Below are 16,382 nucleotides of genomic sequence, written 5' to 3' on the forward strand. Positions count from 1 at the left end.
GCGAGCCAGCTTTGCCGCTTGACACCCCTCTACCGCCTTCTCAGCCCACAACGGAGTATGCCGAAGCCGCCATGTCTTGGGCCGAAGTTGCCCTCTCTAGCCTCATCTCATCACAAGTCTTCCTGAAAGCGGGTTACGACTCCGACACCGAAGCCTTCAGTTTCCGCCGGGATCACTTGTCCTCGTGTGGTCGCCGTCGCGTCGCGTGGGACTTAGTTAAAATTTCCCATTTCCCTACTTACCGCGTCATCCGAAAAGGGACCGATGTCATGTAAGCAGTATCGCCGGCCACGACATCGCCATCTTCCCACCGTGCAACAACGGACGTTGTTCACTTAGTACGCCATAAACCGTACCCCGGTCCCCCCCGGCTTCGCTATAATTAGCCCCGAGACGGCGCTCTCCGCGCGGGGGTTACGCTACACTGTCGGCCGAAGAGGCTAAGAAGAGCATGAGTTAGTACATAGCCTATGTAGAACATTGGGACATGTGCCCGGTACTAGCCGAAAGAAGATGACGGTAGCACGCTCGGACTCGAAGAACGAGCTTGGGGTCCAAGTGGAAGAGGATCTTGCACCTTGCCTGCGTGGTGCTCTCAGGATTGCAAATACGCTGTGTGGATACCTCTTGGCTTCACCTGTTCCTTCCCGTCACCGTAACAATATGGTAATGCTCATTGCGCCACCTGTTGACTGTCTTGTGAAGCGAAATGCCGACTACCCAATATGCCAGAAGTGTGTCTGGAACTTTTACGTGCGCCCAAACCACGAGTAACAAACGCTTTGGCGCCAGTATCGAATAAAAAGTAGGCATAACATGATACAAATATAATTTTACCTAAGTACGTACCGTAGTGGAAGACTAGCAGCCCACAACGCCGTGAATAAAAAAATCCGATTTGATGGGCACATTTTATTCGACTTCAAGACAATCAAGAAATGGTTTCGGAAAAACACATCGTCACGGCATGTGTGTTGAGGCCGAAGCGCGGTATCAACTTGGATCAATTGCCTCCTGTTGCAAACCTCGCTTCTTATGATTTACGGAACAAGTCACTTCACTCCGGCTCAAACCGAGAAGGTTTTTACAAAAACTCCCGCACACTCTGCATACCCCGGGTGGAGCTGAATCATCGCTACTCATAATTCCAACATAGGAAGCACAGTTCCACCCGCAGAAGGACGCCGTCGAATTTCATCGCGAAGCGATCGCGACCACAAGCCACACACAGCTTCGGCTGCCGCCGGCCTCTGTGCAAACTTCGTTGGGCCAGACACCGCTACGTGATGGAGCAAAAAACGTCTTCTATCAGTCGCAAATTACTGTTCACAGAAGAGCGGAACCTTGGAAGGCCGACGCGCTACTTGCCGCCATGATGTAAACAAGAAGGTAAGAGACATGTGGTTCGCCGAACCTGCAATAATCATCGCAACCGCCACTGGTGCCGCGGCTTGATAGCTTGCGATTGTCGGCACGGCTTGAATATACCTGTACCTTTATAAATGCATATGACTTATCAAATTGAACGTGCGAAGAAATATGTGTGGGAAGTTCTCGTTCTTTTCTTTGTCACGTGACTCTTGGCACATCCGCTCTGTCGCCGTTGACGTCGTATCCGATGAGTGGATGATAGCTTCATATTTTGATTATTTACGCAATTATTTTCATGGGACGGGCCCCGAAACTGGTCTATTCGTTTTTTGTGGATGCCAATCCATCTATTGACACAAACTTTGGTTAAGTCATCAGTGTCCTTTAAGGTCTACAAGATATATAGGTTAAATTACATACAGATGCCGTTATGTGCCCCAACCTACTGCTTTTCTTGATAGTATATAATATGCTTCCCCTCCAGAGGAGCTCTGCCTGTAGGTGTCGTTGTATTTATTTAGAGCCGTTCGAAATTTTAACGTTGAATGTTCGTTCGCCGCGACCGCTGTTGAAGGAACAGCAGTGGCTTCTGGCAGTCCGCCGCAGTTTCAAAATTTCTGCGGGTCTCCGTTACAAGACTCTACAACACTCTAAAAATAACACTCTACAAATAACACGGTAAAAATAACAAGGCTCCAAAGATGCGATTAGACAAGAATTTGCGAAGACAGCTAAGAACTATTTTGATGCTGCAGTGAATGCGAAATTATTAGTGTCCGATTGCAGAACGTATATTCCGATATTCTATGCTATGCCATAAGGCGTCGGATTTTTGGTGACCGTTGCGCCGGTAGGCGATGCAGTGGAGAAAAGTTTAGGTTCGCCGCGCGCGTGTAATCACTTTTCCTGTGGGTATCACATTTATCCCCTTTTATTTTGCGTCTTGTTTCACCTTTACAGAACCCATAAACTTAAAAATGATATCTACAAATTTGAGTGATCAGTGTCCTCACGAACATCGCACCAACCGCATAACCTTGAACCATGGTATCCCTTCGATCATGTCCTTCGTGTTTGTCCATTTCCTTCTCCACCAAGACATTCATGCCCCCTCGGACAATAAAGCTTTTCTCTTTCTCTGTTATTATGACTGTGAGACTTGGAAAATCTACCTTGTCAGGCTTATTGCTACTACTGCCCTTAGCGTGCTCACACTGCTGATGTTGGTTGTTGGTGTTCGAAATTTAACAAATTTTCAAGTGTAAAGCCCAAACACGTGCACTATTTTTCCGTTAGTTGGATAGAGCCGGAGAACCGTCGTGACGTAGGAAATGCATTGGAATATTAGAACAGCGTGTCTGCTACAAGGTGGTCCTTGTCTAACCGAACTTCGGCTGGGAATTGAACGATTAAAACTTCATGACAACGTCGGGCCAAGGTGGAAACAGGACTAAAAGTAGATGAAGATAAATAACGCAATGGAGAAATTAAATAGAAAATATTTGGAAGGGAAAAGTGGATAAGGGCATCTCAAGACAGGATTGGCTGGAGCCACATGCGCGGAGGGGCATTTTCACTGCAAGGAGAAAAACAGTCTGAGGATGAAGATGATGATTCGACTGTGTGCGAGAAGTGCGGTAGGAGAAGAGGCGTGTTGGAGAGTGATGATGTGTCTATGAATAAACTATCATCTCTGCTTGCTTGTTTCTGAAAGCACAGCCGCTCGAGAAATAATTGTCCGCACCGACATCAGATGTGAAGAATTTTTTGAAAAAGTGGCTTCGGGAAAAGCTATTGCTTGGTGTTTTTTCCTGTTACATTTTATAGGAATCAATGAGGCTTTATCCCCCTGTTCCTATTATTGCCCGGAACGTGGATGAAGACATGAATGTTGGTAAGGAATTCTCTACTTTCTTACAAAGAGCAAGAATGAACGTTTTCTACTTATACGTGTCATCTGTTGTTGGTTCTTTTCCACCTAGGAGAATACACCATTCCCAATGGAGCCGTTGCGGTTGCTCCTATTTACTTCATACAAAGACACCCGAAGTTCTTCGACGAGCCGGACAAGTTCGTGCCAGAACGTTTTCTCGAAACTAAGGAAAAAAACCCATTTATGTATATCCCATTCTCCGTTGGGTTCAGAAATTGCCTTGGTAAGCACGAACACCCAAACATTCATTTGTTTCTAAAATATATAAAAACATTTGTGTCCCAAGGACTTATTACGACAGCACAACTGCTAGTATGTAGTTGAGGCCCGTCCGGCTAAACTTTAACACATGCGCAGTATAAGTATAGGCATCTTCTGTACATAGCTATTTATTCATTTCTCCGCCATCTTCATCTCTCTCGTCTTCTATCCACGCTCTTTCCTCCCTTTTCCTTCCCACACACAGAATTGCTGGCCAGATACACTACCATCAGGCCGACCTTTCAGTGTTTTTTTTTTCCTTTCAATAAAATTCCTCTCTTTCTTTTGATAATTAAAATAAGCCTCCTAGAAGGAATCAAAAGTCCATACCTCAATTCGAAAATTTACGATCATGCACATTATAATTGGCCTCAAGTTTGATGTAGGCACAACACACTCTTTTATTTATTTAGTTCGACATAAATATTCGGTAACATTATATCCAAACGTTGGAATCGATGTAATCCCATTTCATAAAATACACACGACTCTCATTTTGTAGTGATATCCCTGAACATTTTGAAGTCCTTCTCGGCGACACCACTATAAGAATGCTAAGAACTCAAAAATTATTTTCCTTACTATATATTTATATATGCCTTGTGTACACTCGTGAACACAAGAACAAAATTCCTTTTAAGAACTGTACCTGAGAAAACACTTCGGTGAATAGGGCTCGAAATGGCGACACCTGTTTCCCTGGAAGCGCCGCCAAACTTTTCTTGTTTCTTTTGCCAGGTCAAAAATTCGCCAATCTTGAAGACAAGATCCTGCTGACACAAATTATGCGGCGCTTCACGGTAACGTCCAAGCTGCGCATGGAAGAGCTGCAACTCTCCATCGAAGTTGTTCTGAAAGCGACACAAGGCATCGAGATCGAGCTTCATCCCCGTGACAACTCTCCAAGACCAAAATGAGGGTCTGCATAGCGGCCGGATTACTTGTGGATTGACCTGAATACAGCGGGCCGAGATCGCTGTGTTGGCCAAATGAGGACGCATCCCAATGGTTTCAATTAGTGTACAAGTTGAGCATGAGTATGAACGTATAAACAAAACAGCAGTAGAAATCCCTTGCAATAATCAAATTAAGGTGCCTCCCTCCAGCGAGTCTTGAGACGTAGTTTTAGAATATTCCGTGCCCGCTTAAGTCAATGCCGTAGTAAATGCCTGAACTACATTGTAATAATCGGTGATAACAGGCGCCCCACGAAACGTGTAGCACAAAAACGTATAAACTAAAACAGGTAAAAAATAACAGCAACTAAAAGACGAAAATGAAGCAACACAAGACATCATACACCATCAACCCCTATTACTACTAAATGTGTCCAAATTTGAGCACTCTAGAAATTGGTTTGGTAATTGCTTCTGATGGGCTATTCTGGGCAAGCACAAAGTTTAATGTTATTATTTTGCTGTGTTTTCATTATTCTTTAGTCATTAAAACATGTTCTAGCATGTGAAACAGCATTTTTGGATGCGCTAAACTTTCAAGCTGCTTTCTTTCTACTAGGGTTCAAACGTTTAAAGATTAAGAAAAGTAATTATCGTGAGAAATTTCTCTGTTTTTTATATCTGTTGCAAATAAATCTAGCGAAAAATCTTCTCTAGTCTTCCAATACTGGCGATGTGTTTTTTTGCGGGGCGGGTGCCATAAGCACGTGCCGTATTACGGGGGAGGCCCTATGCCGCCTTTATATGCGGGGAAGCTGCATTGGCGCCCTACAGGCCTACGTCAGATACTCCATGATGCGGTCATACGCAAGAAAAAAGTAGACCATTGATTAGTAATTTTTTCTACTTTCTGGAGGTGCAACTCGTCAATATTGATTATTTCTTATGCAGATATTCGACGCAGTGCGAGCCATGCATTAGGGTTATCAACGTATTTAAATTATAATTCGCAATTCTATTGCTTGAAGTAATTGCCGACACGTATCGGAAGTGCGGAATGGAATTTACGTGTTCTATGGAAATTGGTGGGAAACTGTGATAAGCATGATGATATGAAATGGGCCAAAAATAACAAAACAACAATTTTTTGGCGGCATTATGGGGCTAGTGGTTGAGCAGGTTACCACGTCTACGCTCACCGGAGCTCATTACGCCTGGGCTTCTTTTCGTAGCGCAAGCTACACTACGCTACCTCGGGAAGTCTTCGGGGGGTGACCAGTTTTGCCTTTGAGCGCTACAGGTCAAACCACACCCCTTCCGCAAGCGCCCGGCACGGAGTAGCGGCCCGATGGCGGGGAGGGATAGCCGGCAGTGGAGAGACAGGCGCGGAGGGAAAGGAGACGTGCGCGGTACCAGTGCGTGGGACGTGACGGAGGAAGGCGAGGAGGCCGCCGCCGCTGCGATAAGCGCGCGCCAGGAAGGAAGCCCACGAGGGCCCATGCGGCGGAGAACCTTGTGCGATGGAGGTAGACGAACATCCAGCTATAGTCCCTCGTATAGCGGCGAGGCGTAAACAACGCCGTGAGGCGAAAAAGTGGAAAAACGCTGCTTTTGCGTACAGCTTCGCCACCTTCAAGTCTTTCGCGTTAGTGTGAGCTTCCCTCCTTTTTTCTGACCATTTTTAATAATGCGGTTGAACCGTAAAAAATTTACATTAGGCGAAAGGTGTTACTGCTGTCCTGCGATTCCTAAGCAGCCAAAAAGCAGTTCTAAAGGGAATAATCGCATCTCCGGGCGTGGAGCTGTGACTGTGGCGGCGGGCGATGAAACGCTAGTGCGGAACTCTTATATGAGGGAATATTCCCGCCCCCGTTTTCTCCAGCGCACTGGGACGAGGGCCGGGTTACTGGGGCGAGGGAACACACATCCGGGTACACGATCACTAAAGGCTGCCATACCAACCAACATTCACAGAGAAACATTACCCGTTTATATTGAATGGGTGATGAGAAATGTGTTATTTGTGTCTCCGCTTTTGACAGGCTTATAATTGCGCTGAAGAAACATGACTGTGGTTAATGACACTAGTAGATATTCGGTGCTACCAGAGTGGGACGATGAACGCGTGTCGGTTATTACCATTTCTAGAGAATCTGTTTAAAGAGCGCATAAACCCCCACACTGCTGTCTACTAAAAGTCAATAGCGTAGTCTAAAATACTTCTTTTACTCAGCACATGCACGCATTTTAGTGCTCGCGTATCACTTGAACCTCCCAGTACACTAAGGCAATCCGGCGATGAAGCATCGCCACAATGCACTCTAATGGCCGATTCATGCCGCCAATAATATAAAAAAAAACTCGGCAAGTGACAGCTACTCACACATAATTTGACTCAAAAATGGGATCTATGCTGTGGCAACGCGCAAAGCAGAACTTCATGCTTGCATTGAGGAATGCCATTGAACGGAGACAACTCTTCATACAAATCTCATTATGCTCGAAATTTTCATTCGCATAAATTTAACTGTTCTCTTAATGGACTGGACAGTCGAGTGCATTGCGTGAGGCTTAGTAAGGGATTTTTTAAAGGTATCTATTGGGCGATAGTGAGGCACCACTAAAACGCGAAATAAGGAAAAAGTTACACATAAACTGTTTGTCCGGATGCAACTGCAGAATTATCTGCGAAAGAAGGAAATGCGAAAGGAGAAAAAAGGTACACATAAATTGTGGGTCCGGATGCAAGCTGCATGGTTACCAGCATAAACGCACCTTTCGGGGCCTTGCAGGTCAGTCGAAATCTGTACCTGGAATATTCTGTTGATATCCGTCATCGTCAAAAAAGGTCTGTCCCCAAGTCAGTAAGCGCATACCGGGAAAAGACTTTTTTTGATGAGCGAGGGGAAAAGACTAAACACGTTACTCTTCCGTAATTAAATTTCAAGCGTTCTTATGAAATGTACTTGGACGAAAGCACAACTCCGGTGTAACATTGTAAGAACCTTTATAATAAGAACCTTTATTATTATTATAAGAACCTTTATAGGTTCTTATGGGTTCTTATAGGGTATCATAACAACCTTTGACAGGAGCCTTTCATAACTTATCGATGCCAGATTCACCGCGCAATATTTAGAGGTGGCATATAAAATCGCAGTACCATCCGCAGTACGTTCAGGCTTAAATGAGCATTTTAGGGATCAAAGCCATGCGTGAAAATAAATTATTGTCGTCCACAGGCTTGTCCTAGCCCGTGTCTCTTCGCGCCTTGCTGGTCCTATATTCTTTGTTAGAAAGACTATGCACGGCAGATATACGCGCAGGAAAACCGGGTATGACTGAGCAATGTAACCTCCCGTATTGTTTCGCACAAACCAGGTGCTATCAGTTAACGCCGCCATTGCAACCCTAGACGCATGTGGACGACTGCACGTACTGTTGCGACATCACCTTCACTTGCAATTAGGCTTCGAACAACCAAGCCATTCGACGGACGAATTCTCCGTGAATGAACAACAACCAGGCGTTGTGCCTATAGAGTTATGTCAGAGAGAAAAATTCGTTCCGGTACGGCGCCGCTATGAGGTGAGTCTAAATACGCATGCGCGCAAGCCGTCTCGGCCATTCTGCGTATGCAGAGTGTCGCCGGGCGACTACCATGTAGCAGACCGGCACCGGTTCTCCACTAATGTATAATTGTCTCTCAAATAAAGTTATAGCAGAGCTATGAACCAGTAACCATACGCGCCCGGTACACTGTCGGCGAACCTATGCAAGAGCACCACTTTTTTATCCGCTCTGCGCAAATCCGCGGGAGCCGGTTGGTTGCCATCTATATCAAGAATCCTGATGGCAAAAAGGCTATTGCAGCCTCGTCACAACTACATCGTACTCGGTCCTGTTCTCTGCTGTGCTACAGAGGGGTATATCAGAGCGGAGAACCGGTCCCCGTGCGGTGTCCCTGGTGCAAATTCGGTTCACATGCGTGCTCACAGCCGGTGTCGCACCCTCTGCGCACCTCCATGGTTCACCACCCTTCTGTATAATGGTATAGCAGAACGGAAAGCGGTCCCGGTAAGATGCCGGAGCAATGGTGGGTGTACGTGCGCATGCTTCCGCCGTTTCTGCTCACCTAAAGTGGCACGCGTTCATTGCGGCTTTTCCGTTCTGCCAGCAGATTGCACCGATGCGAGACCCCCCCCACCTCCCCTCAACCCTTGGGTACCCCAATATCGGGAGTCTTGTTACTTGGTTGAGAGGATACGGATGCTGGGCACGCTCATCAAAGCCTTCGAGCAAGTCATGGCACCTCCCACGAAACCTTCTCCACTCTATCAAAGACTACTGAGCGTGATGAAGCCACAGGCAGGACAGCGCAAAAACGGGGAGGGCTTGCTGCAAGGTACTCAAACCGCACAGACCAAACACAGATTGGGAATAGAATTGTAGGTCATATCGTACTAAGCAGCCATCTCACCCACTCGTAACTTAAGTGGGCCCAGCTTACGTGGCAGTCTTCAAAAAAACTAATACGAAAATGTTCAAATTTGGGATTATATTTCCGAATCAGAGTCAATACAGATTTTTTATTTCCGTTTTACATCTAAAGGCAAAACTTCTGGAAGGAAGGCAAAACGTGTTGCTACACCTGACGGAGGCCAAGCCTCCCTTACAAAAACAATGAACCGAAAATAGCAAAATACAAGATAACAAATAAACTAAAAAAGAACATAAATACAATGAAAGCGAAACCGAAACTGTGTTCATTATACCCGTGCGGCTACCTGGGCAGTCAAACGATCATCCCTCAAAAAAGAGACGGATACTGCAAAACAGTCGAAATACAAGTGCAACTTACAACTAACTTTATCACCAAAATATGACACTTAAATAAGTTTACCGCGACACAAACGAAGTTAGCGTTCCTCTTTCGCCGTACGACACTACTGGAGCCCGTGTAAGAAATGTATACTATCATAACAATGGATGGGATTCCACGCGAACGCACTATTCTTTCTTCTTGAGCAAGAGGGAGGGCATACTGACGCGTAAATAAACGGCACGTGCGATCTCGTCTGCCTCGACCATTTCACGAGTTAGCTAGTTCCCGTGTTTACAGATAATGCCGCGCGGATAAAACAAGGGTGGCCCCACAGCGCGCACAGTGAATGTCTGAAGTTCCAGTCATGGCGTTCGGCGGATCGTTGGCAGGCTGCCGGAGTCGATCATTCATACATCTCCCAACTATACAATGTATTTCACGCTATTCCACATGACAACGGTATGTTGTAGTCCACGCACGGCATACAATCTATAAACTTGACCTCATGCCTAATATCGCCAGCAAGTTTTTCTATGGTTCTGTAGCTCTTCCGTGGGATCCTGCGGAGGTAACTCTCAGAGATAAGAAAGGAAAAAATACAGAACACGGCAGGAAGGTTCGCCCTAGGACGGTACCAATGGCGGAAAAGGTGTACCGCTATGAAAAAAGAATTCAATTGGGAGCTGCTCTCATCGCGTTGGAGAAAATGGCGATTAAAACTTTTACGTTCAATATGTAGGAATAAAACTGGAATTAATAAAGATATTCACCTACAGACACAATATTATCTGTCATATCGGAATTATCACTCCATAAACTTAGGGAATAGCGTCCAAGGACTGGAATCTTCGCAAGTCATTTTTTGCTAAATCAATACATGAGTGGAATCGGCTCTCAAATGCCCAAGTGTCGTCTGGGAATGAAAAAATGTTTTTATTTTCAAGATCCAACCCCATATTATAACGCCTTCTGGCGCTGCAGGTGTATGTTGCAGAAATAATAAAGAATAAATAAAGTGCCAAGTCTTTCTGCCTAGAAAAATGACATTGACATTTACCGTTTCATCTATCTGCTTTAGGCGGTGAGACATAGCATTGGTTGTATGGAATTACGGTGTACTTTTTTTTACATGTTTTGCTTCCGCAGTCGTTCCTAAAAAAACATTCTTACCTTCTTTCAGCATGCTGGGCTGCATTCAGGACAGCCTTCAACAGGCAGCCGATATAGTTAACCAATTTTCCCATGAATTTGGTTTTTGCTGCGCCCCGCAAAATTCAGAGTTACTACTAGTCAGAAAAAAAAAAGGCAGCGGTAAGTACTCCAGTGACATTCAGATTAAACTGGACGGCCAGGCTATACAACCTTGCAAACACGTCAAAATTATCAGGCTGCTAATCCAAGCGGATACCAAGAACACTATCCTGGTGAACCACCATGAGGCACTTATCCGACCAAGTAACGCACATGATTCGCAGAATCTCAAACCGACCGAGCGGCATGAAAGAGCTGGACACAATACGACTCGTGCAAGCATTTGTCATCTCCCGGATAACGTGCAGGAGCCCTCACACAGTCCCCCTCAAAGACAGAATTTGCCCGCCTGATCAGTCTCTGAATTCACAACACGGCCGAAGAACTTCGCAAGCCACAAACTGTGATCACGCTTGTCCCCTTCGGGGCGACTATTGTTGGCAACGTATAAATTGCAGGCTCAGGGGCGACAGCCACCACAGACGCTTCCACCGGAAAATAGAAGTAACATCTACGTCCGTAACATCCCGAAAAATATGCCCCCAGATCATCATGAGTGGAGGAGAAAAGCCAGAGCCGCGGCACTCGAAAAGCGGTATCGCAAATACTCCACGGCAGTGTACACTGAAGCTGCGCAATACCAGCAATACCGAGCAGCAGCGGTTGCATTGGTCCCCTCAAGCGATCAACCACTCACCAGTCTCCCAATCAAGACCGGCTCCATCCAGGAAGCAGAAGTAGTCGCAATCGCCTTGGCTATAACCTAAACCAACGCTATTACCGTAATCACCGATTGTCAAGCGGCATGCAGAAGCTACGTGGCTGGCGCAGTTTCTCCAACAGCACTGCGTCTCCGGAGCAAAACCGCTCCCACTCGTACTGTCAGAATCGTGTGGACCCCTGCCCACTCTGATCTCCCGGGGAGCCCTACAGCCCATGCATTGGCCCGCGCTCTTACCAACTGGGCCTTAGAGGAGGCCCCCTGATTGAGACTCATCAGCGCCGATTGAGACTTACCAGGAAATAATACAATATTGTAGACTAGGTTGGAAAACCTTTCCCCCCGCTCAACGCAGTTTGTCTAAAACGCAGAAAAACACATTATGACGAATTCAAACAAACAGGTTCCCAAACCCAGTACGACTAAATCATCTATACCCCACACAATACCCCACGGAGTGTGCGTTTTGAGGGGATTCAAGCACACTCTATCACATCGTCTGGGAGTGCGACCGAAACCCCGACCTTCCCACATTCTCAACCCTTCCATGAGCAGTAGGAAAGCATGTCATCCAGCTCGAGACTCGACGACCACATTATCTTGGTTGACCGAGCGGCGAGCGCCAGGATTGCCCATGGACTACCGGACTCGGAAGCCACACCACAATTTATTTTTGCTCATTAAAGTTTCTTGTTCTTCGTCTGTCATGCGCAACTGATTTTAAAAGATGCGCAGTGAACTCTGCTTGTTCAAAACGGTCAACTTGCATAGCTAGGCTTTCATTCATGATGGGAGAACATGATTTCTTCAAGCTATTCAGAAAACACAGCATTGCTACACCACGCTTTGCGATCTTCCAGTGCCCCAACGAGAATAAAGTAAAGGTTTCCAGGCTTGATGCTTGAAATGCCAACATTTCCGGCTGTCAGAAAACTAAAGCTTTCAATCAAGGAATTTCATGGTAGTGCCGAGAAGGGGATGAGGTGATGAAGGCACAATTCGTCGATACGGAACAGCACATTCATACACCTCGAGGTAATCTTCCAAAAAGCGAAACCTCTTGCCAATGCCTCACCTTTTCTTCATGGTCAGTCACTTACATGTAGATTTTCAAGTGAGGCCTATGATCCCGCCTCTACATGAAAGGCCCTTGGATCTTACGCATACAGCATTTGTTGCCACGTTACGAAAGGGAAGCGAAATAAGTCCTTACTGCTTCTTGTTGAAGGTCGTATCGAAGTTACAAGTAAACAATACCGTAGTAACTCACTTGCGAACCAGCCACACCATCAAAGCGGGTCGCTTTGATGGGATCCGATGGCAAATTACCCATTTCATCAGTATCACGCCTTGTACTTTACGACGCTGCCACAGACTGAACCACGGGCTAGCGAAGTCAGAGGTGCCAACGAGCGGTAACGTGCTCGCCAGGCTCCATTCCATTAAAATAAATGCGTTTAAAGTAGCAAGCGGAGGAAGGAAGCCCGCTTGCTTGGAGTATGTCGGTAAGAAACTGTCAGTGCAGCTGCCTCCTATAACGTCCCCGCTGAGTGGTTCCGGTTGTCTGGGAGTGACAGGAGACGAGAATAATCTTCACCTTGAAGCTTAGACTCCTTGGAAGCGCAGGATAACCACGAACTAGGGGGAAAATTATGTTGGGTTCAAAAAAACGTTTCTGCCAACTGGCAATGAAATGCAGGTGAGTTCCTTTAAATTGTCCTTTACGAGTCCGTATATAATTATTTAGAATCAAGAAGCGGTGAAATGAACATCGACACCTACGACATGGCACATTTTGCTGCTGTGTAGAACGATTGCATGGAATGGGTACCGTTGGGTTACCGTTTTCGAGCCTGTACACAGTCATTTCATGAGAACAAGCCGTGTATTCAGGCGGAAGCCTCATGTGCCCCAGTGTGCGAAAAACAGCCGTTGTTGTTATTCTCTCTGTCCACTACTGCATAAGGCTCCCGCTGTAAATAGCAAATAAAAAAATTGAGTTCGCATAGGAATTCAACCTAGATCTCCACAGTAGGAGCCGAGTGCGTTACCACGCGCACGTTGGAAACGTAGGAACCAAAGTTATTGAATAGTGCGTGCTGTGTGACACGATTGGCGCGGGACCAGGACAATGCACCCCAGCCCCACAAATCTTGCATTGTGGGAAAGCTGTGGCGTGTGTTACCAGCCTGCTTGTTGAAGTTTTTCGAGCCAAAAGATGAAGAAACAAAAGCTAAGAGAGAGACGCAAACCAAGTGTAGCGGAAAAGAAGTCTGTCGAACAAATTCGCGTCAAAATACAGATAAAATGGAAGCGAAGAAAGTGCCGCAAGTGACGCTCCCGAGGAATGTCACATACGTCACTTTCTTCGCTTCCATTTTATTTGTATTTCGGCGCGAGACAGTGAGAAAATGACGCTCCCGAGGAGCAGGCAGCTTACGATCAGTGACGCCGCGAGCATGAAGGGGAACGAGCTTGTGTGCTCCTTGCCGATGTTGCAACCCGGGTACAACACCACTTTTTGATGAACCATGAAAAGTAACAAACGGGTATACACCGGTCGCACGTGACAGCTTCTCTGGTTAACCCCATGCATGGAGAGCATGTGCACATTTTAACTGCAGAGCTGTTTCAGCTGGATATTCGTCGTTAGCAAAAAAATACCAAAAGAAGAACTCCCCCGGCGTGAGGTGCGGCGCACGACCTTCGCGCAGTGGCGTTAGCAAAACGAATACAGAGCGGACGTGAGCCGTGAGCCTGCACCTCCTGAAGAGCGCCCTGCGTCGTCCATGCTAGCGCGTGTGCTTTCGCCACGTGAGATTTGCCTTTAGCGTCGTCGTGACGTTTTTGGCCGGTTTAGCTTGGGAATTCCGGGCGGGGTCGTTGAGACGAAGATGCACTTGGTAAGTCGGAGGGAGGCGACGTAAGGGGGCCTGACTCGGTCGGCCACTACGACGTCTTGGTGGCCATTAATATCGCGGGTGACATTTTCGAGTTGTCGCTCGCCGTACAAAGAACGTGCACAGAGTTGTACTTTCTGCTCCCTCTCTCGTGGGGATCCGGTGTCAGTGTGGGGAGAAGCTATGTCGACCCCCAGCTATGCTGTTTTTCGAGCCTTACGCCACTAGTGCAAGCTGTGCCAATTTTTTAATAAGTATATCGCCAGGCTTGCTTCTTCAAACACTCAAGCAGACGTACATGACCCAAGAAATGTTTTGTGTTGTTTTCAAAAACCAGAAAGCTTTCCACGGAACAGTCCTTGTCTATGTCGAAACATTTCACACGTGGGAAATGCACTGGCTGAAAAAATATGATGATGTATCTTTGCATTGAAGAATTAGTAACTGGCGGAAAAATTGCAATAGTGTCTTCCAAATCTGTTTCATTACAAAGTACCAAAACATGAAAAGGTTATGGCTCAGTTCGGTGCGAAGATTTAGAAGGAAAACTAACTTTCGCCCTATGATTTTTTTTATAGAAATGCTGGTACCACTCCGGGGTGACCACCAAAATAAATCCATGTTTACAGTTCAAACTATTAACTTCCGAAGTTTATCTTCGTCAAAAATATGTCAGCAGATTGTTTAATACGAAAGTGTTTTATTCCCGGATACACAAAGATTTCGCTGACGTCATATCCGTCCCGGAAGTGACGCCTGTACAACGAAGCAAGCGGCCTATAAAGGGTGCACTCCTGCACAAAGGATCTTCCTACGGGGAAGCAACCACCAAAATAAATCCGTCTTCACAATTCAAACTATTAGCTTCCAAAGTTTATCTTCGTCAAAAATATCTCAGCAGATTTTTTGCTGCACACCCGTCCACAATCGCCTCACCTCCTCATACGACAAAAACAATCTACGTACCACAATATTTACATTTCGGTCTCGCCTCTCATCACAAGACGTCTTGCTGCTTCATATCAAAGAGGACCTCCTGGATCACCTCTCTCCCCAACAAAAATGCGCCATACTAGCCACTGATATTAATTAAAGGGGCCTCTGACATTGTGCCCCGAAGGTCAATTCTCACTGGTCTAGCTTCAACCAGTGTTGGTATGTAACTGCACGGCTCTATGGAGGCATTCCTCACAGATCACGCAGTTACCCTGGGCATCAGTCATTAACGAACCCCAACATATGTAGCTATAGCTTATGGAACACCTCAAGTATCACCAATTTCGCCGCGTCTCTTCAACTTAGCCGTAAAGGATCTCTTCAATCTTTATATTTATCCCACCCAACAAATACGCCATCTATGCCCAAGATTTAATGCTCTGGACCGGTGCCATCAGGGACCAGCACGATTTCCTACAAGAAGCACTCAACACCACTCAAGAATATATGCAAGTTCGCAACCTAACCTGCGCTCCGGAAAAAAAGCCATCGCTCCTTGCTCTCTTTAAACGCACTACAAAAGCTATGCAGGCGAAAATCCGGCATTACTGCCTACCATCTTTCCAATCAACCCATACCGATTGTCCCCTCTCTCCGTATTCTAGGCTTCCCGATTCCCAAGAACCGTGGGAGTGCCCACACCATCCTTGCCGCTCCTGCGTCCCATGACACAACTCAACCACGTAATACACCAAGTGGTACATAGATGGGCTGGTTTTCAGAAGCCAGAAACCACTCACTTCGCACAAGCACTTATGGAGCGTAGAATTACGGTGCGTTATGCCCGCTCCTTAAACCCACCGAATTCACAGACTGGATATCCTCATTCGTCGAACCTATAGGTCGGTTCTTGGAGTACAGCCCAGCACGCCATCGAAGATGCTCTTACAGGTAGGCATCCACAACACGTGGTCTGAATTCCATTAAACGGAGAGCACAACTCAACTGCGTCGCTTCGCTTTAACCAGCGGACGGCAACTCCTCACCTCCCTCAGGTATGAAACTAAATCCCCACAAGACATGAAACAGCGCCTGCCACCAAACATTTGTGAGGTAATAAAAATGGCCCCCATACCACCTATACACACCCCCTCTACACGCCACTCGCAGACCGGCCCACTCAAGATACTTTCAAGCAACATACGGCAACCAATACTCTACGGTATACACCGAAGCCTCCTCCTGCTGTCAAGGCAAAGCATACGTTGCCACCGTGACTGACAACCAG

The 16,382-nt window shown here is 46.4% G+C and overlaps 1 protein-coding gene across 2 annotated transcripts in view; it reads left to right on the top strand.

The window, feature by feature from the left end:
• The window catches only part of LOC144151878 (cytochrome P450 4V2-like), a 46,138-nt gene extending 40,949 nt beyond the window's left edge, over positions 1–5,189 (top strand). Inside the window, exons 8-10 of one of the 2 annotated variants that reach the window (XM_077683049.1) lie at positions 3,199–3,265; positions 3,354–3,527; positions 4,304–5,189. In XM_077683049.1, the coding sequence (XP_077539175.1) occupies positions 3,199–3,265; positions 3,354–3,527; positions 4,304–4,482 (420 nt within the window). In that variant the 3' untranslated portion in view covers positions 4,483–5,189. The remainder of the gene's footprint in view (positions 1–3,198; positions 3,266–3,353; positions 3,528–4,303) is intronic. The other variant, XM_077683042.1, reaches the window with a different exon arrangement.
• Positions 5,190–16,382: the final 11,193 nt, after the last annotated feature.

Source organism: Haemaphysalis longicornis, unplaced genomic scaffold (assembly GCF_048455015.1).
Source record: "Haemaphysalis longicornis isolate Haplotype H1 unplaced genomic scaffold, Haemaphysalis longicornis Haplotype H1 scaffold_1, whole genome shotgun sequence".
NCBI lineage: Eukaryota > Metazoa > Arthropoda > Arachnida > Ixodida > Ixodidae > Haemaphysalis > Haemaphysalis longicornis.